The 26,527-nt window shown below is 44.2% G+C and overlaps 1 protein-coding gene across 1 annotated transcript in view; it reads right to left on the reverse strand.

Moving 5' to 3' along the window:
- Positions 1–26,527, reverse strand: part of LOC139394389 (insulin-like growth factor 1 receptor) — a 109,117-nt gene that overhangs the window by 26,761 nt on the left and 55,829 nt on the right. The window contains exons 8-14 of the mRNA XM_071142443.1: positions 24,406–24,532; positions 22,315–22,550; positions 21,387–21,554; positions 19,432–19,639; positions 14,831–15,120; positions 6,947–7,080; positions 5,807–5,972 (exon numbers count right to left, since the gene is read on the reverse strand). Of these exons, the coding sequence (XP_070998544.1) occupies positions 5,807–5,972; positions 6,947–7,080; positions 14,831–15,120; positions 19,432–19,639; positions 21,387–21,554; positions 22,315–22,550; positions 24,406–24,532 (1,329 nt within the window). The remainder of the gene's footprint in view (positions 1–5,806; positions 5,973–6,946; positions 7,081–14,830; positions 15,121–19,431; positions 19,640–21,386; positions 21,555–22,314; positions 22,551–24,405; positions 24,533–26,527) is intronic.

The raw sequence follows: 26,527 nt of genomic DNA on the forward strand, positions 1-26,527 counted from the left end.
ACACACTGGTGTTAACTAACTAACATGTGATAAGGTATTATATACACACTGGTATTAACTAACATGTGATAAGGTATTATATACACACTGGTGTTAACTAACATGTGATAAGGTATAATATACACACTGGTGTTAACTAACATGTGATAAGGTATAATATACACACTGGTGTTAACCAACATGTGATAAGGTATTATATACAGACTGGTGTTGACTAACATGTGATAAGGTATTATATACACACTGGTGTTAACTAACATGTGATAAGGTATTATATACACACTGGTGATAACTAACTAACCTGGTGGACTCATTAAATACACACTGGTATTAACTAACATGTGATAAGGTATTATATACACACTGGTGTTAACTAACTAACATGTGATAAGGTATAATATACACACTGGTGTTAACTAACATGTGATAAGGTATAATATACACACTGGTGTTAACTAACATGTGATAAGGTATTATATACACACTGGTGTTAACTAACATGTGATAAGGTATTATATACACACTGGTGTTAACTAACTAACTAACTAACATGTGATAAGGTATAATATACACACTGGTGTTAACTAACATGTGATAAGGTATTATATACACACTGGTGTTAACTAACATGTGATAAGGTATTATATACACACTGGTGTTAACTAACTAACTAACTAACATGTGATAAGGTATAATATACACACTGGTGTTAACTAACATGTGATAAGGTATTATATACACACTGGTGTTAACTAACTAACATGTGATAAGGTATTATATACACACTGGTGTTAACTAACTAACTAACCTGGAGGACACATTAAACACACACTGGTGTTAACTAACATGTGATAAGGTATAATATACACACTGGTGTTAACTAACATGTGATAAGGTATAATATACACACTGGTGTTAACTAACTAACATGTGATAAGGTATTATATACACACTGGTGTTAACTAACATGTGATAAGGTATTATATACACACTGGTATTAACTAACATGTGATAAGGTATTATATACACACTGGTGTTAACTAACTAACATGTGATAAGGTATTATATATACACTGGTATTAACTAACATGTGATAAGGTATTATATACACACTGGTGTTAACTAACATGTGATAAGGTATTATATACACACTGGTGTTAACTAACTAACTAACTAACATGTGATAAGGTATAATATACACACTGGTGTTAACTAACATGTGATAAGGTATTATATACACACTGGTGTTAACTAACATGTGATAAGGTATTATATACACACTGGTGTTAACTAACTAACTAACTAACTAACTAACATGTGATAAGGTATTATATACACACTGGTGTTAACTAACATGTGATAAGGTATTATATACACACTGGTGTTAACTAACATGTGATAAGGTATTATATACACACTGGTGTTAACTAACATGTGATAAGGTATTATATACACACTGGTGTTAACTAACATGGGATAAGGTATTATATACACACTGGTGTTAACTAACATGTGATAAGGTATTATATACACACTGGTGTTAACTAACTAACTAACTAACTAACATGTGATAAGGTATTATATACACACTGGTGTTAACTAACTAACATGTGATAAGGTATTATATACACACTGGTGTTAACTAACATGTGATAAGGTATTATATACACACTGGTGTTAACTAACATGTGATAAGGTATTATATACACACTGGTGTTAACTAACATGTGATAAGGTATAATATACACACTGGTGTTAACCAACATGTGATAAGGTATTATATACACACTGGTGTTAACTAACTAACATGTGATAAGGTATTATATACACACGGGTGTTAACTAACTAACTAACTAACTAACATGTGATAAGGTATTATATACACACTGGTGTTAACTAACTAACTAACTAACTAACATGTGATAAGGTATTATATACACACTGGTGTTAACTAACTAACATGTGATAAGGTATTATATACACACTGGTGTTAACTAACTAACATGTGATAAGGTATTATATACAGACTGGTGTTAACTAACTAACATGTGATAAGGTATTATATACACACTGGTGTTAACTAACTAACTAACTAACTAACCAACATGTGATAAGGTATTATATACACACTGGTGTTAACTAACATGTGATAAGGTATTATATACAGACTGGTGTTAACTAACTAACTAACTAACTAACATGTGATAAGGTATTATATACAGACTGGTGTTAACTAACTAACTAACTAACCAACATGTGATAAGGTATTATATACACACTGGTGTTAACTAACTAACATGTGATAAGGTATTATATACAGACTGGTGTTAACTAACTAACATGTGATAAGTTATTATATACACACTGGTGTTAACTAACTAACTAACCAACATGTGATAAGGTATTATATACACACTGGTGTTAACTAACTAACATGTGATAAGGTATTATATACAGACTGGTGTTAACTAACTAACTAACTAACTAACTAACATGTGATAAGGTATTATATACACACTGGTGTTAACTAACATGTGACAAGGTATTATATACACACTGGTGTTAACTAACATGTGATAAGGTATAATATACACACTGGTGTTAACTAACATGTGATAAGGTATTATATACACACTGGTGTTAACTAACATGTGATAAGGTATTATATACACACTGGTATTAACTAACATGTGATAAGGTATTATATACACACTGGTATTAACTAACTAACATGTGATAAGGTATTATATACACAATGGTGTTAACTAACTAACATGTGATAAGGTATTATATACACACTGGTGTTAACTAACATGTGATAAGGTATTATATACACACTGGTGTTAACTAACTAACATGTGATAAGTTATTATATACACACTGGTGTTAACTAACTAACATGTGATAAGGTATTATATACACACTGGTGTTAACTAACTAACTAACTAACTAACATGTGATAAGGTATTATATATACACTGGTGTTAACTAACATGTGATAAGGTATTAAACACACACTGGTGTTAACTAACTAACCTGGTGAACACATTAAACACACACTGGTGTTAACTAACTAACCTGGTGGACCCATTAAATACACACTGGTGTTAACTAACTAACCTGGTGGACCCATTAAACACACACTGGTGTTAACTAACTAACCTGGTGGACCCATTAAACACACACTGGTGTTAACTAACATGAGATAAGGTATTACATACAGACTGGTGTTAACTAACTAACTAACATGTGATAAGGTATAATATACACACTGGTGTTAACTAACTCACCTGGTGGACCCATTAAATACACACTGGTGTTAACTAACATGAGATAAGGTATTACATACAGACTGGTGTTAACTAACTAACCTGGTGGACACATTAAACACACACTGGTGTTAACTAACTAACTAACTAACCTGGAGGACACATTAAACACACACTGGTGTTAACTAACTAACTAACTAACCTGGAGGACACATTAAACACACACTGGTGTTAACTAACTAACTAACTAACCTGGTGGACCCATTAAATACACACTGGTGTTAACTAACATGTGATAAGGTATTACATACAGACTGGTGTTAACTAACTAACTAACTAACATGTGATAAGGTATTATATACACACTGGTGTTAACTAACTAACATGTGATAAGGTATTATATATACACTGGTATTAACTAACTAACATGTGATACGGTATTACATACAGACTGGTGTTGACTAACTAACTAACTAACATGTGATAAGGTATTACATACAGACTGGTGTTGACTAACTAACTAACTAACATGTGATAAGGTATTACATACACACTGGTGTTAACTAACATGTGATAAGGTATTACATACAGACTGGTGTTAACTAACTAACTAACTAACTAACATGTGATAAGGTATTATATACACACTGGTGTTAACTAACATGTGACAAGGTATTATATACAGACTGGTGTTAACTAACTAACTAACTAACTAACTAACATGTGATAAGGTATTATATACACACTGGTGTTAACTAACATGAGATAAGGTATTACATACAGACTGGTGTTAACTAACTAACCTGGTGGACCCATTAAACACACACTGGTGTTAACTAACTAACTAACTAACCTGGTGGACACATTAAACACACACTGGTGTTAACTAACTAACCTGGTGGACCCATTAAATACACACTGGTGTTAACTAACTAACTAACTAACCTGGAGGACACATTAAACACACACTGGTGTTAACTAACTCACCTGGTGGACCCATTAAATACACACTGGTGTTAACTAACATGTGATAAGATATTACATACAGACTGGTGTTAACTAACTAACCTGGTGGACCCATTAAATACACACTGGTGTTAACTAACATGTGATAAGATATTACATACAGACTGGTGTTAACTAACTAACCTGGTGGACACATTAAATACACACTGGTGTTAACTAACTAACATGTGATAAGGTATTACATACAGACTGGTGTTAACTAACATGTGATAAGGTATTATATACACACTGGTGTTAACTAACTAACATGTGATAAGGTATTATATACACACTGGTGTTAACTAACTAACATGTGATAAGGTATTATATACACACTGGTGTTAACTAACTAACATGTGATAAGGTATTATATACACACTGGTGTTAACTAACTAACATGTGATAAGGTATTACATACAGACTGGTGTTAACTAACATGTGATAAGGTATTATATACACACTGGTGTTAACTAACTAACATGTGATAAGGTATTATATACACACTGGTGTTAACTAACTAACATGTGATAAGGTATTATATACACACTGGTGTTAACTAACTAACATGTGATAAGGTATTATATACACACTGGTGTTAACTAACTAACATGTGATAAGGTATTACATACACACTGGTGTTAACTAACTAACTAACATGTGATAAGGTATTATATATACACTGGTGTTAACTAACTAACATGTGATAAGGTATTATATACAGACTGGTGTTAACTAACTAACATGTGCTAAGGTATTATATACACACTGGTGTTAACTAACTAACATGTGATAAGGTATTATATATACACTGGTGTTAACTAACTAACATGTGATAAGGTATTATATACAGACTGGTGTTAACTAACTAACATGTGCTAAGGTATTATATACACACTGGTGTTAACTAACATGTGATAAGGTATTACATACAGACTGGTGTTAACTAACTAACTAACTAACATGTGATAAGGTATTATATACACACTGGTGTTAACTAACTAACATGTGATAAGGTATTATATACACACTGGTGTTAACTAACTAACATGTGATAAGGTATTATATACACACTGGTGTTAACTAACATGTGATAAGGTATTACATACAGACTGGTGTTAACTAACTAACTAACTAACATGTGATAAGGTATTATATACACACTGGTGTTAACTAACTAACATGTGATAAGGTATTATATACACACTGGTGTTAACTAACATGTGATAAGGTATTACATACAGACTGGTGTTAACTAACTAACTAACTAACATGTGATAAGGTATTATATATACACTGGTATTAACTAACTAACATGTGATAAGGTATTATATACACACTGGTGTTAACTAACATGTGATAAGGTATTACATACAGACTGGTGTTAACTAACTAACTAACTAACATGTGATAAGGTATAATATACACACTGGTGTTAACTAACATGATACGGTGTTACTGTTGTATGACAGTGAATTCCCCCGTGAGAGACGTAGTTATGTAGTGTTGAATAGTGGATGATGATGAGATCTTACGCTGGGCCTGTACCACATAGAAGGAGATGGGTTCAGTCCAGGATCCGTTGCCAGCCAGGGAGGTGGCTCTGACCCGGGCAGAGTAGTTACCAGGTCCAAGGTTACTGAGCCTGGCACCACGCTGCTCTCGATACAGCTGGCGAGACACACACTCATGCTTCTCTGACTGGACAGACAGAAAAACACGCTGTTAAGACTCCTGCTTCTACAACGCGGCTGCAGGTAGTTAGTTAACTCTCCACTGAGCAGCTGTCCTGCATCACACCAACATTACTGGGTTACCCCCCCATTACAATGTCAACGATCAGTCACCATCCTCACCACCAACATTACTGGGTTACCCCCCCCCCATTACAATGTCAACGATCAGTCATCATCCTCACCACCAACATTACTGGGTTACCCCCCCATTACAATGTCAACGATCAGTCACCATCCTCACCACCAACATTACTGGGTTACCCCCCCATTACAATGTCAACGATCAGTCATCATCCTCACCACCAACATTACTGGGTTACCCCCCCATTACAATGTCAAGGATCAGTCATCATCCTCACCACCAACATTACTGGGTTACCCCCCCATTACAATGTCAACGATCAGTCACCATCCTCACCACCAACATTACTGGGTTACCCCCCCATTACAATGTCAACGATCAGTCACCATCCTCACCACCAACATTACTGGGTTACCCCCCCATTACAATGTCAACGATCAGTCATCATCCTCACCACCAACATTACTGGGTTACCCCCCCCCCCATTACAATGTCAACGATCAGTCATCATCCTCACCACCAACATTACTGGGTTACCCCCCCATTACAATGTCAACGATCAGTCATCATCCTCACCACCAACATTACTGGGTTACCCCCCCATTACAATGTCAACGATCAGTCATCATCCTCACCACCAACATTACTGGGTTACCCCCCCATTACAATGTCAACGATCAGTCATCATCCTCACCACCACCATTACTGGGTTACCCCCCCCCCATTACAATGTCAACGATCAGTCATCATCCTCACCACCAACATTACTGGGTTACCCCCCCCATTACAATGTCAACGATCAGTCATCATCCTCACAACCATTGAGGAAGGGAGCAGTGGAGAGGTGTGTCTCTTACCTCAGTGCCCAGTCTGAACTTGATCTCATACATGAGGATGAGTGCGTTGGGGGACGAGGGTTCAGGCCAGCGGAGGAACACAGAATCATCCTCTCCAGTCCAGATCACTGGGCCTGGGATGTCATCCGCCTTCTCTGTTGGTACGAGACATGACAACATGTTACATATGGACCACACCAGAGGGGTTTACTATGAAGCAAGCTACATCTCCTCAGGCTTTAATAAAGTTACCCAGCTTCAGTTAGCTTCACATTCCTGAGGGGTTTACTATGAAGCAAGCTAAATCTCCTCAGGCTTTAATAAAGTTACCCAGCTTCAGTTAGCTTCACATTCCTGAGGGGTTTACTATGAAGCAAGCTAAATCTCCTCAGGCTTTAATAAAGTTACCCAGCTTCAGTTAGCTCCACATTCCTGAGGGGTTTACTATGAAGCAAGCTAAATCTCCTCAGGCTTTAATAAAGTTACCCAGCTTCAGTTAGCTTCACATTCCTGAGGGGTTTACTATGAAGCAAGCTAAATCTCCTCAGGCTTTAATAAAGTTACCCAGCTTCAGTTAGCTTCACATTCCTGAGGGGTTTACTATGAAGCAAGCTAAATCTCCTCAGGCTTTAATAAAGTTACCCAGCTTCAGTTAGCTCCACATTCCTGAGGGGTTTACTATGAAGCAAGCTAAATCTCCTCAGGCTTTAATAAAGTTACCCAGCTTCAGTTAGCTTCACATTCCATCTCAGGTTTCATCTGTACTACGATGGTGGATATTGCTCGTCCCACTACCGGATAGCAACAGTCGAACGCCCAACTCTTCATTGAGACAATGCTGAAACACCAATCCATGTGCGGGCGAGTCAGTGCCACATTTTCATTTTTGATGAAATCAAAAAAAATGGGTGAAAAGTAACGTTTGCAAATTCAGCGAGCTATGGTGTGAAATAGGCTGATATTTCTGTTATTACATATTAATACAGTCTTGCACGATCACCTAGCTCTTTCCCAGCTCCTATCCATAACATGACTGTATTAAATCAAACTGAAGCTCCACTGTGCAGTAAGTTTCAAATGTGGGGACATTTACAGAGAGCAGAGGGGGGAAGAACAGAGGAGGAACAGCAGCATGTGTTCACAGAGCAGAGGGGGGAAGAACAGAGGAGGAACAGCAGCATGTGTCCACAGAGCAGAGGGGGGAAGAACAGAGGAGGAACAGCAGCATGTGTTCACAGAGCAGAGGGGGGAAGAGCAGAGGAGGAACAGCAGCATGTGTTTGGCCCTGTCCGGGGGTGTCCTCGGATGGGGCCATAGTGTCTCCTGACCCCTCCTGTCTCAGCCTCAAGTATTTATGCTGCAGTAGTTTATGTGTCGGGGGGCTAGGGGCTAGGGTCAGTACTTCTCCTGTCCTATTCGGTGTCCTGTGTGAATCTAAGTGTGTGTTCTCTAATTCTCTCCTTCTCTCTTTCTTTCTCTCTCTCGGAGGACCTGAGCCCTAGGACCATACCCCAGGAATACCTGACATGATGACTCCTTGCTGTCCCCAGTCCACCTGGCCGTGCTGCTGCTCCAGTTTCAACTGTTCTGCCTTATTATTATTCGACCAAGCTGGTCATTTATGAACATTTGAACATCTTGGCCATGTTCTGTTATAATCTCCACCCGGCACAGCCAGAAGAGGACTGGCCACCCCACATAGCCTGGTTCCTCTCTAGGTTTCTTCCTAGGTTTTGGCCTTTCTAGGGAGTTTTTCCTAGCCACCGTGCTTCTACACCTGCATTGCTTGCTGTTTGGGGTTTTAGGCTGGGTTTCTGTACAGCACTTTGAGATATCAGCTGATGTACGAAGGGCTATATAAATACATTTGATTTGATTTGATGTGTTCACAGAGCAGAGGGGGGAAGAACAGAGGAGGAACAGCAGCATGTCAGACTCAATGACCGCCACAACAGACTCGATGACCGCCACAACAGACTCGATGACCGCCACAACAGACTCGATGACCGCCACAACAGACTCAATGACCGCCACAACATACTCAATGACAGCCACAACAGACTCAATGACAGCCACAACAGACTCAATGACAGCCACAACAGACTCGATGACAGCCACAACAGACTCAATGACAGCCACAACAGACTCGATGACAGCCACAACAGACTCGATGACAGCCACAACAGACTCGATGACAGCCACAACAGACTCGATGACAGCCACAACAGACTCGATGACAGCCACAACAGACTCGATGACAGCCACAACAGACTCGATGACCACCACAACAGACTCGATGACAGCCACAACAGACTCAATGACAGCCACAACAGACTCAATGACAGCCACAACAGACTCAATGACAGCCACAACAGACTCAATGACAGCCACAACAGACTCAATGACAGCCACAACAGACTCAATGACAGCCACAACAGACTCAATGACAGCCACAACAGACTCAATGACAGCCACAACAGACTCAATGACAGCCACAACAGACTCAATGACAGCCACAACAGACTCAATGACAGCCACAACAGACTCAATGACAGCCACAACAGACTCAATGACCACCACAACAGACTCAATGACCACCACAACAGACTCGATGACAGCCACAACAGACTCGATGACAGCCACAACAGACAACAGACTCGATGACAGCCACAACAGACAATAGACTCGATGACAGCCACAACAGACAATAGACTCGATGACAGCCACAACAGACAACAGACTCGATGACAGCCACAACAGACTCGATGACAGCCACAACAGACAACAGACTCAATGACAGCCACAACAGACTCAATGACAGCCACAAGACTCGATGACAGTGGTCATGCTGTTTGTGTGTGGCTGCTATGACAGTGATCATGCTGTTTGTATGTGGCTGCTATGACAGTGATCATGCTGTTTGTATGTGGCTGCTATGACAGTGGTCATGCTGTTTGTATGTGGCTGCTATGACAGTGGTCATGCTGTTTGTGTGTGGCTGCTATGACAGTGATCATGCTGTTTGTATGTGGCTGCTATGACAGTGATCATGCTGTTTGTGTGTGGCTGCTATGACAGGGGTCATGCTGTTTGTATATGGCTGCTATGACAGTGGTCATGCTGTTTGTATGTGGCTGCTATGACAGTGGTCATGCTGTTTGTATGTGGCTGCTATGACAGTGGTCATGCTGTTTGTGTGTGGCTGCTATGACAGTGATCATGCTGTTTGTATGTGGCTGCTATGACAGTGGTCATGCTGTTTGTGTGTGGCTGCTATGACAGGGGTCATGCTGTTTGTATATGGCTGCTATGACAGTGGTCATGCTGTTTGTATGTGGCTGCTATGACAGTGGTCATGCTGTTTGTATGTGGCTGCTATGACAGTGGTCATGCTGTTTGTGTGTGGCTGCTATGACAGTGATCATGCTGTTTGTATGTGGCTGCTATGACAGTGATCATGCTGTTTGTATGTGGCTGCTATGACAGTGATCATGCTGTTTGTATGTGGCTGCTATGACAGTGATCATGCTGTTTGTATGTGACCAGGGGTGAATTCATTCCGCCGATTCTGATTAATAACATTTCTTAAACGGAAGCAAATGGAATGAAATGGGGATAAACATAGCTGAGATTTGTCCAATAGAAACTCTGGTTTGCGAAAGATTACACCCTAGATCAGCTAGATGCAGGCCAGAGTGAGCAAGGTGGGTTTCACCGTGATCCCTTTCATTTATCTCTAGACCTGGGCACCTACGTTGTAAACTTTCATTCACAGGCCAGGTTGTAGCAACCTCATGATGGGTACAGGGAAAATTAGAGTATCAATGTTAAATGGGGGGGGGGGTCTTTCTCTCCACCCCATGGACTATTGGGGAATGGTCTTTCAGACTAGGGCCTTTCTCGCTCTGAACATGCTTAGAATGAGGTCTTGTATTTATCAGTATGGATCTCCATTAGTTCCTGCCAAGGCAGCAGCTACTCTTCCTGGGGTTTATTATGGATCCCCATTAGTTCCTGCCAAGGCAGCAGCTACTCTTCCTGGGGTTTATTATGGATCCCCATTAGTTCCTGCCAAGGCAGCAGCTACTCTTCCTGGGGTTTATTATGGATCCCCATTAGTTCCTGCCAAGGCAGCAGCTACTCTTCCAGGGGTATATTATGGATCCCCATTAGTTCCTGCCCTGAGTTAGCCTTCCCTGGAGCAGGTTAGTTCTGAATGCAGGATAGTGGAGTTAGCCCTGAGTTAGCCTGCCCCGGAGCAGGTTAGTTCTGAATGCAGGATAGTGGAGTTAGCCCTGAGTTAGCCAGCCCTGGAGCAGGTTAGTTCTGAATGCAGGATAGTGGAGTTAGCCCTGAGTTAGCCTGCCCCGGAGCAGGTTAGTTCTGAATGCAGGATAGTGGAGTTAGCCCTGAGTTAGCCTGCCCCGGAGCAGGTTAGTTCTGAATGCAGGATAGTGGAGTTAGCCCTGAGTTAGCCAGCCCTGGAGCAGGTTAGTTCTGAATGATTGGTTGTCATAGAAATGTACCTGGCTAAAAGTTGAGCCACTTTCGAACGACCAGTTATCCCGAGTTGAATTCTGAGTTGACCAAAGTTACCTCACTAACCCCTCAAACCTGCTTCGTAGGATACCCCTCAAACATGCTTCGTAGGATACCCCTCAAACCTGCTTCGTAGGATACCCCTCAAACCTGCTTCGTAGGATACCCCTCAAACCTGCTTCATAGGATACCCCTCAAACCTGCTTCATAGGATACCCCTCAAACCTGCTTCGTAGGATACCCCTCAAACCTGCTTCGTAGGATACCCCTCAAACCTGCTTCGTAGGATACCCCTCAAACCTGCTTCATAGGATACCCCTCAAACCTGCTTCGTAGGATACCCCTCAAACCTGCTTCGTAGGATACCCCTCAAACCTGCTTCGTAGGATACCCCTCAAACCTGCTTCGTAGGATACCCCTCAAACCTGCTTCGTAGGATACCCCTCAAACCTGCTTCGTAGGATACCCCTCAGTTCCAATGAACATATGTTAAATCAGTGTCAGTCATAAAATCTTCTAGTGGTGATGACAATATATGACATGATAACACACATGAATTCACCTCACGCAAACAAGAAAAGTGTCAGGCATCAAGATGAACTCTGCAGTGGTGAGTAACTTAACTGGTACTATGGGAATGTTTAGTTTCAACCAACGCTCTACTGTATAATGAAAGAGAGACGAGGGAGCAGTACGAACCTGCAGGTTTGGTCCTGGAGAAGATGAACTCTGCAGTGGTGAGTAACTTAACTGGTACTATGGGAATGTTTAGTTTCAACCAACGCTCTACTGTATAATGAAAGAGAGACGAGGGAGCAGTACGAACCTGCAGGTTTGGTCCTGGAGAAGACGAACTCTGCAGTGGTGAGTAACTTAACTGGTACTATGGGAATGTTTAGTTTCAACCAACGCTCTACTGTATAATGAAAGAGAGACGAGGGAGCAGTACGAACCTGCAGGTTTGGTCCTGGAGAAGACGAACTCTGCAGTGGTGAGTAACTTAACTGGTACTATGGGAATGTTTAGTTTCAACCAACGCTCTACTGTATAATGAAAGAGAGACGAGGGAGCAGTACGAACCTGCAGGTTTGGTCCTGGAGAAGACGAACTCTGCAGTGGTGAGTAACTTAACTGGTACTATGGGAATGTTTAGTTTCAACCAACGCTCTACTGTATAATGAAAGAGAGACGAGGGAGCAGTACGAACCTGCAGGTTTGGTCCTGGAGAAGACGAACTCTGCAGTGGTGAGTAACTTAACTGGTACTATAGGAATGTTTAGTTTCAACCAACGCTCTACTGTATAATGAAAGAGAGACGAGGGAGCAGTACGAACCTGCAGGTTTGGTCCTGGAGAAGACGAACTCTGCAGTGGTGAGTAACTTAACTGGTACTATGGGAATGTTTAGTTTCAACCAACGCTCTACTGTATAATGAAAGAGAGACGAGGGAGCAGTACGAACCTGCAGGTTTGGTCCTGGAGAAGACGAACTCTGCAGTGGTGAGTAACTTAACTGGTACTATGGGAATGTTTAGTTTCAACCAACGCTCTACTGTATAATGAAAGAGAGACGAGGGAGCAGTACGAACCTGCAGGTTTGGTCCTGGAGAAGACGAACTCTGCAGTGGTGAGTAACTTAACTGGTACTATGGGAATGTTTAGTTTCAACCAACGCTCTACTGTATAATGAAAGAGAGACGAGGGAGCAGTACGAACCTGCAGGTTTGGTCCTGGAGAAGACGAACTCTGCAGTGGTGAGTAACTTAACTGGTACTATGGGAATGTTTAGTTTCAACCAACGCTCTACTGTATAATGAAAGAGAGACGAGGGAGCAGTACGAACCTGCAGGTTTGGTCCTGGAGAAGACGAACTCTGCAGTGGTGAGTAACTTAACTGGTACTATGGGAATGTTTAGTTTCAACCAACGCTCTACTGTATAATGAAATAGAGACGAGGGAGCAGTACGAACCTGCAGGTTTGGTCCTGGAGAAGACGAACTCTGCAGTGGTGAGTAACTTAACTGGTACTATGGGAATGTTTAGTTTCAACCAACGCTCTACTGTATAATGAAAGAGAGACGAGGGAGCAGTACGAACCTGCAGGTTTGGTCCTGGAGAAGACGAACTCTGCAGTGGTGAGTAACTTAACTGGTACTATGGGAATGTTTAGTTTCAACCAACGCTCTACTGTATAATGAAAGAGAGACGAGGGAGCAGTACGAACCTGCAGGTTTGGTCCTGGAGAAGATGAACTCTGCAGTGGTGAGTAACTTAACTGGTACTATGGGAATGTTTAGTTTCAACCAACGCTCTACTGTATAATGAAAGAGAGACGAGGGAGCAGTACGAACCTGCAGGTTTGGTCCTGGAGAAGACGAACTCTGCAGTGGTGAGTAACTTAACTGGTACTATGGGAATGTTTAGTTTCAACCAACGCTCTACTGTATAATGAAAGAGAGACGAGGGAGCAGTACGAACCTGCAGGTTTGGTCCTGGAGAAGACGAACTCTGCAGTGGTGAGTAACTTAACTGGTACTATGGGAATGTTTAGTTTCAACCAACGCTCTACTGTATAATGAAAGAGAGACGAGGGAGCAGTACGAACCTGCAGGTTTGGTCCTGGAGAAGACGAACTCTGCAGTGGTGAGTAACTTAACTGGTACTATGGGAATGTTTAGTTTCAACCAACGCTCTACTGTATAATGAAAGAGAGACGAGGGAGCAGTACGAACCTGCAGGTTTGGTCCTGGAGAAGACGAACTCTGCAGTGGTGAGTAACTTAACTCGTACTATGGGAATGTTTAGTTTCAACCAACGCTCTACTGTATAATGAAAGAGAGACGAGGGAGCAGTACGAACCTGCAGGTTTGGTCCTGGAGAAGACGAACTCTGCAGTGGTGAGTAACTTAACTGGTACTATGGGAATGTTTAGTTTCAACCAACGGTCTACTGTATAATGAAAGAGAGACGAGGGAGCAGTACGAACCTGCAGGTTTGGTCCTGGAGAAGACGAACTCTGCAGTGGTGAGTAACTTAACTGGTACTATGGGAATGTTTAGTTTCAACCAACGCTCTACTGTATAATGAAAGAGAGACGAGGGAGCAGTACGAACCTGCAGGTTTGGTCCTGGAGAAGACGAACTCTGCAGTGGTGAGTAACTTAACTGGTACTATGGGAATGTTTAGTTTCAACCAACGCTCTACTGTATAATGAAAGAGAGACGATGGAGCAGTACGAACCTGCAGGTTTGGTCCTGGAGAAGACGAACTCTGCAGTGGTGAGTAACTTAACTGGTACTATGGGAATGTTTAGTTTCAACCAACGCTCTACTGTATAATGAAAGAGAGACGATGGAGCAGTACGAACCTGCAGGTTTGGTCCTGGAGAAGACGAACTCTGCCGCGCTGCAGCGTTTCACCTGTTGGTTACAGGCGTGGATGTCGATCCGGTAAACCGTGAACGGCTGCAGACCGGATATCTGCAGCTCCCGCTCGCTGACTGCCCACTCTACGAAGTCATACTCCCTGTCCGCTAACTCCGCCTCTGTAGCGTTGGCCCAAAGGTCAGGTGACGTGGCGTTAGGGTAGGTGGTCACACCACGGTGGATGGTACGGTTAGCCACGCCAAATAGATCCCGACGGCGCCGGTCTGGAGGTCTGGAGGAGAGGGAGAGAGAGCAGAGGGATGTGGGAGTGACAATCACAGTCGTCCAAACACTAACAATACACTAGTCAACAAATAACCTGTGTGGTGGAATCCTTTCAATGGCAAACACGGCTTGGATTTTCAGCAGTAGAGAGGATTGTTCAGTTAGAATCTCCCTCCCTCTATTGCACTGATCCAGTCGGTCCTGTTGCTTCAGGGGATCTCCTCTGTTCATGTGTTCCATGACTATTCCAGATGGACTCCTCTACATTTCCAGTCAGACGACACCAGATCCAGTCAGACGACACCAGATCCAGTCAGACGACCGACACCAGATCCAGTCAGACGACCGACACCAGATCCAGTCAGACGACCGACACCAGATCCAGTCAGACGACCGACACCAGATCCAGTCAGACGACCGACACCAGATCCAGTCAGACGACCGACACCAGATCCAGTCAGACGACACCAGATCCAGTCAGACGACCGACACCAGATCCAGTCAGACGACCGACACCAGATCCAGTCAGACGACACCAGATCCAGTCAGACAACACCAGATCCAGGGTGTCTGGCGGGGAGCTGCCGTGGCAGACTGGGATTTTCAATCCCTTCTCTTCCTCCCCTCCCTTTTTTTCCATTGCTCTCTCTGTAAATCCTGACGTTTCTCTCACTAGGGTGCTTCCCTATAGACATGTTCCAGTAGAGCTGACCAGGGCTGTTTGACTGGCTGGGGAACAGAGACAGACACAGACAAACCTATCATCTGAGCAGCCTGACAGAACTCTGGCTGGCCGGATCTCCTGGACAGTATTTCTATGAGAGAGTCAGACCATGAACAAACTAGAATGGTCCAAACACACCAAAACATTCGTGAAGAGGTCACGACAAAACCTATTCCCCCTCAGGAGACTGAAAAGATTTGGCATGGGTCCTCAGATCCTCAAAAGGTTTTACAGCTGCACCATCGAGAGCATCCTGACGGGTACGGCAACTGCTCGGCCTCCGACAGCAAGGCACTACAGAGGGTAGAGCGTACGGCCCATCACTGTAAGGTAAGCATTTCACTATTAGACTAACCAGATGGTAAATTAGACTAACCAGATGGTATATTAGACTAACCAGATGGGTATATTAGACTAACCAGATGGTATATTAGACTAACCAGATGGGTATATTAGACTAACCAGATGGTATATTAGACTAACCAGATGGTATATTAGACTAACCAGATGGTATATTAGACTAACCAGATGGTAAATTAGACTAACCAGATGGTATATTAGACTAACCAGATGGTATATTAGACTAACCAGATGGTATATTAGACTAACCAGATGGTATATTAGACTAACCAGATGGTATATTAGACTAACCAGATGGTATATTACAGAGGGTAGAGCGTACGGCCCATCACTGTAAGGTAAGCATTTCACTGTAAGGTAAGCATTTCACTATTAGACTAACCAGATGGTATATTAGACTAACCAGATGGGTATATTAGACTAACCAGATGGTAAATTAGACTAACCAGATGGTATATTAGACTAACCAGATGGTATATTAGACTAACCAGATGGTATATTAGACTAACCAGATGGTATATTAGACTAACCAGATGGTATATTAGACTAACCAGATGGTAAATTAGACTAACCAGATGGTATATTAGACTAACCAGATGGTATATTAGACTAACCAGATGGTATATTAGACTAACCAGATGGTATATTAGACTAACCAGATGGTATATTACAGAGGGTAGAGCGTACGGCCCATCACTGTAAGGTAAGCATTTCACTGTAAGGTAAGCATTTCACTATTAGACTAACCAGATGGTATATTAGACTAACCAGATGGTATATTAGACTAACCAGATGGGTATATTAGACTAACCAGATGGTAAATTAGACTAACCAGATGGTATATTAGACTAACCAGATGGTATATTAGACTAACCAGATGGTATATTAGACTAACCAGATGGTATATTAGACTAACCAGATGGTATATTAGACTAACCAGATGGTAAATTAGACTAACCAGATGGTATATTAGACTAACCAGATGGTAAATTAGACTAACCAGATGGTAAATTAGACTAACCAGATGGTAAATTAGACTAACCAGATGGTATATTAGACTCACCAGATGGTAAATTAGACTAACCAGATGGTATATTAGACTAACCAGATGGGTATATTAGACTAACCAGATGGTAAATTAGACTAACCAGATGGTATATTAGACTAACCAGATGGTATATTAGACTAACCAGATGGTATATTACAGAGGGTAGAGCGTACGGCCCATCACTGTAAGGTAAGCATTTCACTATTAGACTAACCAGATGGTATATTAGACTAACCAGATGGTAAATTAGACTAACCAGACGGTAAATTAGACTAACCAGATGGTATATTAGACTAACCAGATGGTAAATTAGACTAACCAGATGGTAAATTTGACTAACCAGATGGTAAATTAGACTAACCAGACGGTAAATTAGACTAACCAGATGGTATATTAGACTAACCAGATGGTATATTAGACTAACCAGATGGTATATTAGACTAACCAGATGGTAAATTAGACTAACCAGATGGTAAATTAGACTAACCAGATGGTAAATTAGACTAACCAGATGGTAAATTAGACCAACCAGATGGTAAATTAGACCAACCAGATGGTAAATTAGACTAACCAGACGGTAAATTAGACTAACCAGACGGTAAATTAGACTAACCAGACGGTAAATTAGACTAACCAGATGGTAAATTAGACTAACCAGATGGTAAATTAGACTAACCAGACGGTAAATTAGACCAACCAGATGGTAAATTAGACTAACCAGATGGTAAATTAGACTAACCAGATGGTAAATTAGACTAACCAGACGGTAAATTAGGCATGCATTCAGTCTTTATATTACTGTATCATAGACCAACCAGAAGGCAACAGACCACCCAGATGGTAAATTTGACCAACCAGATGGTAAATTAAGCATGCATTCAGTCTTTATATTACTGTATCATAGACCAACCAGATGGTAAATTAGACTAACCAGATGGTAAATTAGACTAACCAGATGGTAAATTAGACTAACCAGACGGTAAATTAGACTAACCAGACGGTAAATTAGGCATGCATTCAGTCTTTATATTACTGTATCATAGACCAATCAGAAGGCAACAGACCACCCAGATGGTGACAGACCAACCAGATGGTAACACCCTGAGACGGGCCGTCCGCCCCCCCCCCCCCCCCCCCCCCTGAGACGGGCCGTCCTTCGCCCACCCTGAGACGGGCCGCCCCCCCCCCCCGAGACGGGCTGTCCGTCCCCCACCCTGAGACGGGCCGTCCGTCCCCCACCCTGAGCATTGATTCATCATCAGAGGCTGTAGAGAAACCAGATTTATAATTAACCGGTTTCTGAGTTATTTATGCAAGGAAAAATAATCCCGTTAAATCTCAGTAACCGGGTTCACGCCAGTCAACCGTACTGCGTAATGATCATGATATTTAATCAGCTTCTTGATATACCACACCTGTCAGGTAGATGGATTATCTTGGCAAAGGAGAAATGCTCACTAACAGGGATTTAAACATATTTGTGCACAGAATTTGAGAGGAATAATCTTTTTGTGAGTATGGAACATTTCTGGTATCTTTTATTTCAGCTCACGAAACATGGGACCAACACTTTATATGTCGCGTTTATATTTTTGTTCGGTATAAATGGCCATTTGTTCAACAAGACTGCTCATATTTGTTTTCCATTTCAGAAGATTTAGGTTGTGTCCTACTGGATCCTACCCAGGTGTGTGTTACGGCCTGTGATCTGCTTACCTGGGGGTAAAGATAGAGTTGTGTAAGACGTTCTCCCCAGGTGTGTGTGTGTGTTACGGCCTGTGATCTGCTTACCTGGGGGTAAAGATAGAGTTGTGTAAGACGTTCTCCCCAGGTGTGTGTGTGTGTGTGTTACGGCCTGTGATCTGCTTACCTGGGGGTAAAGATAGAGTTGTGTAAGACGTTCTCCCCAGGTGTGTGTGTGTGTGTGTGTTACGGCCTGTGATCTGCTTACCTGGGGGTAAAGATAGAGTTGTGTAAGACGTTCTCCCCAGGTGTGTGTGTGTGTGTGTTACGGCCTGTGATCTGCTTACCTGGGGGTAAAGATAGAGTTGTGTAAGACGTTCTCCCCAGGTGTGTGTGTGTGTGTGTGTTACGGCCTGTGATCTGCTTACCTGGGGGTAAAGATAGAGTTGTGTAAGACGTTCTCCCCAGGTGTGTGTGTGTGTTACGGCCTGTGATCTGCTTACCTGGGGGTAAAGATAGAGTTGTGTAAAAAGTTCTCAAAGACTTTTCTGTATGAAGCGTCAGCTGCCTCTGCCTCCAGGTCTCCTACAGATTTAGGACAGGGACAGCATGGCCCCTTGTCCCCCCCACCAACGTCTGGTTTAGTAGGTTTCAGGTCCTCCTCCATGTCAGTCAACCCGGTAGCAGCTATACGGACCGGGATCTTCAGTTCTGAGGAGAGACAAAGAGAGGAGGGGTTATGGTGGAGGGGTTAGGGTGGAGGGGTTAGGGTGGAGGGGTCAGGGTGTAGGGGTCAGGGTGGAGGGGTCAGGGTGGAGGGGTCAGGGTGGAGGGGTCAGGGTGGAGGGGTCAGGGTGTAGGGGTCAGGGTGGAGGGGTCAGGGTGGAGGGGTCAGGGTGGAGGGGTCAGGGTGGAGGGGTCAGGGTGTAGGGGTCAGGGTGGAGGGGTCAGGGTGGAGGGGTCAGGGTGGAGGGGTCAGGGTGTAGGGGTCAGGGTGGAGGGGTCAGGGTGTATGGGTCAGGGTGTATGGGTCAGGGTGTATGAGTCAGGGTGGAGGGGTCAGGGTGTAGGGGTCAGGGTGTAGGGGTCAGGGTGGAGGGGTCAGGGTGTATGAGTCAGGGTGTAGGGGTCAGGGTGTAGGGGTCAGGGTGGAGGGGTCAGGGTGGAGGGGTCAGGGTGTATGAGTCAGGGTGTAGGGGTCAGGGTGTAGGGGTCAGGGTGGAGGGGTCAGGGTGTATGAGTCAGGGTGTATGAGTCAGGGTGTATGAGTCAGGGTGTATGAGTCAGGGTGTAGGGGTCAGGGTGGAGGGGTCAGGGTGGAGGGGTCAGGGTGGAGGGGTCAGGGTGGAGGGGTCAGGGTGGAGGGGTCAGGGTGGAGGGGTCAGGGTGTATGGGTCAGGGTGTATGGGTCAGGGTGGAGGGGTAAGGGTGGAGGGGTCAGGGTGGAGGGGTCAGGGTGTAGGGGTCAGGGTGTAGGGGTCAGGGTGTAGGGGTTATGGTGGAGGGGTCAGGGTGGAGGGGTCAGGGTGGAGGGGTCAGGGTGGAGGGGTCAGGGTGGAGGGGTCAGGGTGGAGGGGTCAGGGTGGAGGGGTCAGGGTGTAGGGGTCAGGGTGGAGGGGTCAGGGTGGAGGGGTCAGGGTGTAGGGGTCAGGGTGTAGGGGTCAGGGTGTAGGGGTCAGGGTGGAGGGGTCAGGGTGTAGGGGTCAGGGTGTAGGGGTCAGGGTGGAGGGGTCAGGGTGTATGGGTCAGGGTGTATGGGTCAGGGTGTAGGGGTCAGGGTGTAGGGGTCAGGGTGTAGGGGTCAGGGTGGAGGGGTCAGGGTGTAGGGGTCAGGGTGGAGGGGTCAGGGTGTATGGGTCAGGGTGTATGGGTCAGGGTGTATGAGTCAGGGTGGAGGGGTCAGGGTGTAGGGGTCAGGGTGTAGGGGTCTGGGTGGAGGGGTCAGGGTGTATGAGTCAGGGTGTAGGGGTCAGGGTGTAGGGGTCAGGGTGTAGGGGTCAGGGTGTAGGGGTCAGGGTGGAGGGGTCAGGGTGGAGGGGTCAGGGTGGAGGGGTCAGGGTGTATGAGTCAGGGTGTAGGGGTCAGGGTGTAGGGGTCAGGGTGTAGGGGTCAGGGTGTAGGGGTCAGGGTGTAGGGGTCAGGGTGGAGGGGTCAGGGTGTATGAGTCAGGGTGTATGAGTCAGGGTGTATGAGTCAGGGTGTATGGGTCAGGGTGGAGGGGTCAGGGTGTAGGGGTCAGGGTGGAGGGGTCAGGGTGGAGGGGTCAGGGTGGAGGGGTCAGGGTGGAGGGGTCAGGGTGTATGGGTCAGGGTGGAGGGGTCAGGGTGGAGGGGTCAGGGTGGAGGGGTCAGGGTGTAGGGGTCAGGGTGTAGGGGTCAGGGTGTAGGGGTCAGGGTGTAGGGGTTATGGTGGAGGGGTCAGGGTGTAGGGGTCAGGGTGGAGGGGTCAGGGTACTGACCTTTAGAGCAGTAGTTGTGTTGGTATAGCTCTCTGTCTTCAGCCTGTTGCTGCCAGCGGACCAGGTAATAGGTGTGGTTCCCGTTGGGGGAGGCAGGGGGAGACCAGCGGACCACCAGGTTGGTAGAGGAGTTAGAGTATGTTCTCACATCCAGGGGCATGGACGGCTCTACAGGAAACAGATTATAACAGTTCTCACATCCAGGGGCATGGACGGCTCTACAGGAAACAGATTATAACAGTTCTCACATCCAGGGACATGGACGGCTCTACAGGAAACAGATTATAACAGTTCTCACATCCAGGGGCATGGACGGCTCTACAGGAAACAGAAAGATTTAAAGATGGTAACTGGGCCTTGTGACAGTACTTCCTAGAGCTCTGCTACCCAACCCCCCATATTATACATCAGGTCTGTTCTTAATCAATAAACCCTACACCCTAACCCCTACACCCTAACCCCTCCACCCTAACCCCTCCACCCTAACCCCTCCACCCTAACCACTACACCCTAACCACTACACCCTAACCACTACACCCTAACCCCTACACCCTAACCCCTCCACCCTAACCACTACACCCTGCACCCTAACCCCTACACCCCTGTCCTTTACCTGAGGGGCTGGTTCTGATGTAGACTACTTCACTCTTGGCTCCCAGGATGTCTAACCCCTCCATCCTAACCCCTAAACCCTCCACCCTAACACCCCCACCCTAACCCCTCCACCCCTGTCCTTTACCTGAGAGGCTGGTTCTGATGTAGACTACTTCACTCTTGGCTCCCAGGATGTCTAACCCCTCACCCCTAACCCCTACACCCCACACCCCTGTCCTTTACCTGAGGGGCTGGTTCTGATGTAGACTACTTCACTCTTGGCTCCCAGGATGTCTAACCCCTCCACCCTAACCCCTCCACCCCTGTCCTTTACCTGAGGGGCTGGTTCTGATGTAGACTACTTCACTCTTGGCTCCCAGGATGTGTCTATCCTCTGCCACCAGAGTGATGGCCTTGACGTAGATGGCGTACTGGGTCCAGGGCTTGAGAGGCGACAGTAGAACCCCCGGGTCAGAATTCTTCTCCTGGGGAAGGTCCACGTCCACCATGTTCCAACTGTTGGAGCCACAACCGTCCTGGCCGTCAAACTCTGTGATGTTCTGGTACGCACTGGAGGAGAGGGAGACGCATGGGTTAGAGGATATAGAGAAAGTAGAGGCAGTCTGATGGGTTAGTGGATATAGAGGAAGTAGAGGCAGACTGATGGGTTAGACGATATAGAGGAAGCAGAGGCAAACTGATGGGTTAGAGGATATAGAGGAAGCAGAGGCAGACTGATGGGTTAGAGGATATAGAGGCAGACTGATGGGTTAGAGGATATAGAGGAAGTAGAGCCAGACTGATGGGTTAGGGTTAGAGGATATAGAGGAAGTAGAGAGACTGATGGGTTAGAGGATATAGAGGAAGTAGAGGAAGTAGAGAGAGACTGATGGGTTAGAGGATGTTCTAGGATATAGAGGAAGTAGAGAAAGACTGATGGGTTAGGGGATATAGAGGATGTACAGACAGACTGATGGTTAAGAGGATATAGAGGAAGTAGAGCCAGACTGATGGGTTAGGGGATATAGAGGATATAGAGGAAGTAGAGACAGACTGATGGGTTAGAGGATATAGAGGAAGTAGAGGCTGACTGATGGGTTAGGGGATATAGAGGATATAGAGGAAGTAGAGCCAGACTGATGGGTTAGGGGATATAGAGGATATAGAGGAAGTAGAGCCAGACTGATGGGTTAGGGGATATAGAGGAAGTAGAGACAGACTGATGGGTTAGGGGATATAGAGGATATAGAGGAAGTAGAGCCAGACTGATGGGTTAGGGGATATAGAGGATATAGAGGAAGTAGAGCCAGACTGATGGTTAGAGGATATAGAGGAATTAGAGACAGACTGATGGGTTAGGGGATAGAGGAAGTAGAGACAGACTGATGGGTTAGGGGATATAGAGGAAGTAGAGACAGACTGATGGGTTAGAGGATATAGAGGAAGTAGAGAGAGACTGATGGGTTAGAGGATATAGAGGAAGTCGAGACAGACTGATGGGTCAGAGGATATAGAGGAAGTAGAGACAGACTGATGGGTTAGAGGATATAGAGGAAGTACAGACAGACTGATGGGTTAGAGGATATAGAGGAAGTAGAGAGAGACTGATGGGTTAGAGGATATAGAGGAAGTACAGACAGACTGATGGGTTAGAGGATATAGAGGAAGTACAGACAGACTGATGGGTTAGAGGATATAGAGGAAGTAGAGACAGACTGATGGGTTAGGGATTATATAGAGAAAGTAGAGACAGACTGATGGGTTAGAGGATATAGAGGAAGTAAAGACAGACTGATGGGTTAGGTGATGTTCTAGGATATAGAGGAAGTAGAGAGACTGATGGGTTAGAGGATATAGAGGAAGTACAGAGAGACTGATGGGTTAGGGGATATAGAGGAAGTAGAGACAGACTGATGGGTTAGGGTTAGATATAGATGAAGTAGAGTGATGGGTTAGAGGATGTTCTAGGATATAGAGGAAGTACAGACAGACTGATGGGTTAGAGAATGTTCTAGGATATAGAGGAAGTAGAGAGACTGATGGGTTAGAGGATATAGAGGAAGTAGAGAGACTGATGGTTAGAGGATATAGAGAAAGTAGATAGACTGATGGGTTAGAGGATATAGAGGAAGTACAGACAGACTGATGGGTTAGAGGATATAGAGGAAGTAGAGAGAGACTGATGGGTTAGAGGATATAGAGGAAGTAGAGACAGACTGATGGGTTAGAGGATATAGTGGAAGTACAGACAGACTGATGGGTTAGGGTTAGATATAGAGGAAGTAGAGTGATGGGTTAGAGGATATAGAGGAAGTACAGACAGACTGATGGGTTAGGGTTAGATATAGAGGAAGTAGAGTGATGGGTTAGAGGATGTTCTAGGATATAGAGGAAGTACAGACAGACTGACTGTAGAGTAACTTACGCCTCCTTGTAGTATAGTATGAATGAGATGAGGTCTCTATAGTCTGGGGGTCTGTAGCGCTGCCAGGTCACTTTGATACGGTTAGACATCGTACTGTTGGACTTGAACCGCAAGATCTTACTCTCACCTGGTGAACACAACCAATCACACAATTTACACAGCCTGTTCACCTGGCAACCAATCACAACCAGTCAGCTCACCTGGAGAATACAACCAATCACAACGATCAGCCCTAATCCTACAGGTGCTTAGAAACATCTCATCAAACCAGCCTATTACATTGTCTCGGTGTTGAGATCAAACCAGCACATTACATTGTCTCAGTGTTGAGATCAAACCAGCACATTACATTGTCTCAGTGTTGAGATCAAACCAGCCCATTACATTGTCTCAGTGTTGAGATCAAACCAGCCCATTACATTGTCTCAGTGTTGAGATCAAACCAGCCCATTGCATTGTCTCAGTGTTGAGATCAAACCAGCCCATCACATTGTCTCAGTGGTGAGATCAAACCAGCCCATTACATTGTCTCAGTGTTGAGATCAAACCAGCCCATTACATTGTCTCAGTGTTGAGATCAAACCAGCCCATTACACTGTCTAAGTGGTGAGAGCAGGAAAAGTAGAACTTGTTTGTTTCCAGAGTTTGCTGTTGAGGGCAATATGGTGTGGGCTGAACCATGCAGTACACAACTATTTCTTCAACGAATGGACATGGCTGAAACATTTATTTATTTGACTTTTTTTTTAACTAGGCAAGTCAGTTATGAACAAATTCTAATTTTTCTTCCTGCATTGATCAGGGGCAGAACGACATATTTTTACCTTGTCAGCTCGGGGATTTGATCTAGCAACCCTTCAGTTACTGGCCCAATGCTCTAACCACTAGGCTACCTGCCACTCCACATGCAGTACACAGCTATTGTTTCAATGAATGGACATGGCTGAACCATGCAGTATATACTATGAAATGACATGTGTATGGAATCACGTAGTGAACAAAAAAGTGTTAAACTGATCAAAATATATTTCAAATTCTTCAAAGAAGCCACCCTTTGCCTTGATGACAGCTCGGCACACTCTGGCATTCTCTCAACCAGCTTCACGATGTAGTCACTTGGAATGCATTTCAATTAACAGGTGTGCCTTGTTAAAATGCTAATTTGTGTAATTTCTTTCCTTCTCAATGCATTTGAGCCAATCAGTTGTGTTGTGACAAGGTAGGGGTGGTATACAGAAGATATCCCTATTTCCTAAAAGAACAAGTCCACGTTATCAAAATAACAACTCAAATAAGCAAAGAGAAACGACAGTCAATCGGAACATTTCAAGAACTTTGAAAGTTTCTTCAAGTGCAGTCGCAAAAACCATCAAGTGCTATGATGAAACTGTCTCTCATGAGGACCGCCACAGGAAAGGAAGACCCAGCGTTACCTCTGCTGCCGAGGATAAGTTCATTAGCGTTGACTGCACCTCAGATTGCAGCCCAGTTCAAGTAACAAAAACATCTCAACATCAACTGTTCAGAGGAGACTGTGTGAATCAGGACTTCATGATCGAATTGCTGCAGAGAAACCACTACTAAAGGACACAAATAAGAAAAAGACTTGCTTGGGCCAAGGAACACGACCAATGGACATTAGACCGGTGGAAATCTGTCCTTTGGTCTGATGAGTCCAAATTTGAGATTTTTGGTTCCAACCGCCATGTCTTTGTGCGATGCAGAGTAGGTGAACGGATTATCTCTGCATGTGTGGTTCCCACCGTGAAGCATGGAGTACAGTGCCTTGCGAAAGTATTCGGCCCCCTTGAACTTTGCGACCTTTTGCCACATTTCAGGCTTCAAACATAAAGATATAAAACTGTATTTTTTTGTGAAGAATCAACAACAAGTGGGACACAATCATGAAGTGGAACGACATTTATTGGATATTTCAAACTTTTTTAACAAATCAAAAACTGAAAAATTGGGCGTGCAAAATTATTCAGCCCCCTTAAGTTAATACTTTGTAGCGCCACCTTTTGCTGCGATTACAGCTGTAAGTTGCTTGGGGTATGTCTCTATCAGTTTTGCACATCGAGAGACTGACATTTTTTCCCATTCTTCCTTGCAAAACAGCTCG

Source organism: Oncorhynchus clarkii, unplaced genomic scaffold, assembly GCF_045791955.1.
Source record: "Oncorhynchus clarkii lewisi isolate Uvic-CL-2024 unplaced genomic scaffold, UVic_Ocla_1.0 unplaced_contig_2050_pilon_pilon, whole genome shotgun sequence".
NCBI lineage: Eukaryota > Metazoa > Chordata > Actinopteri > Salmoniformes > Salmonidae > Oncorhynchus > Oncorhynchus clarkii.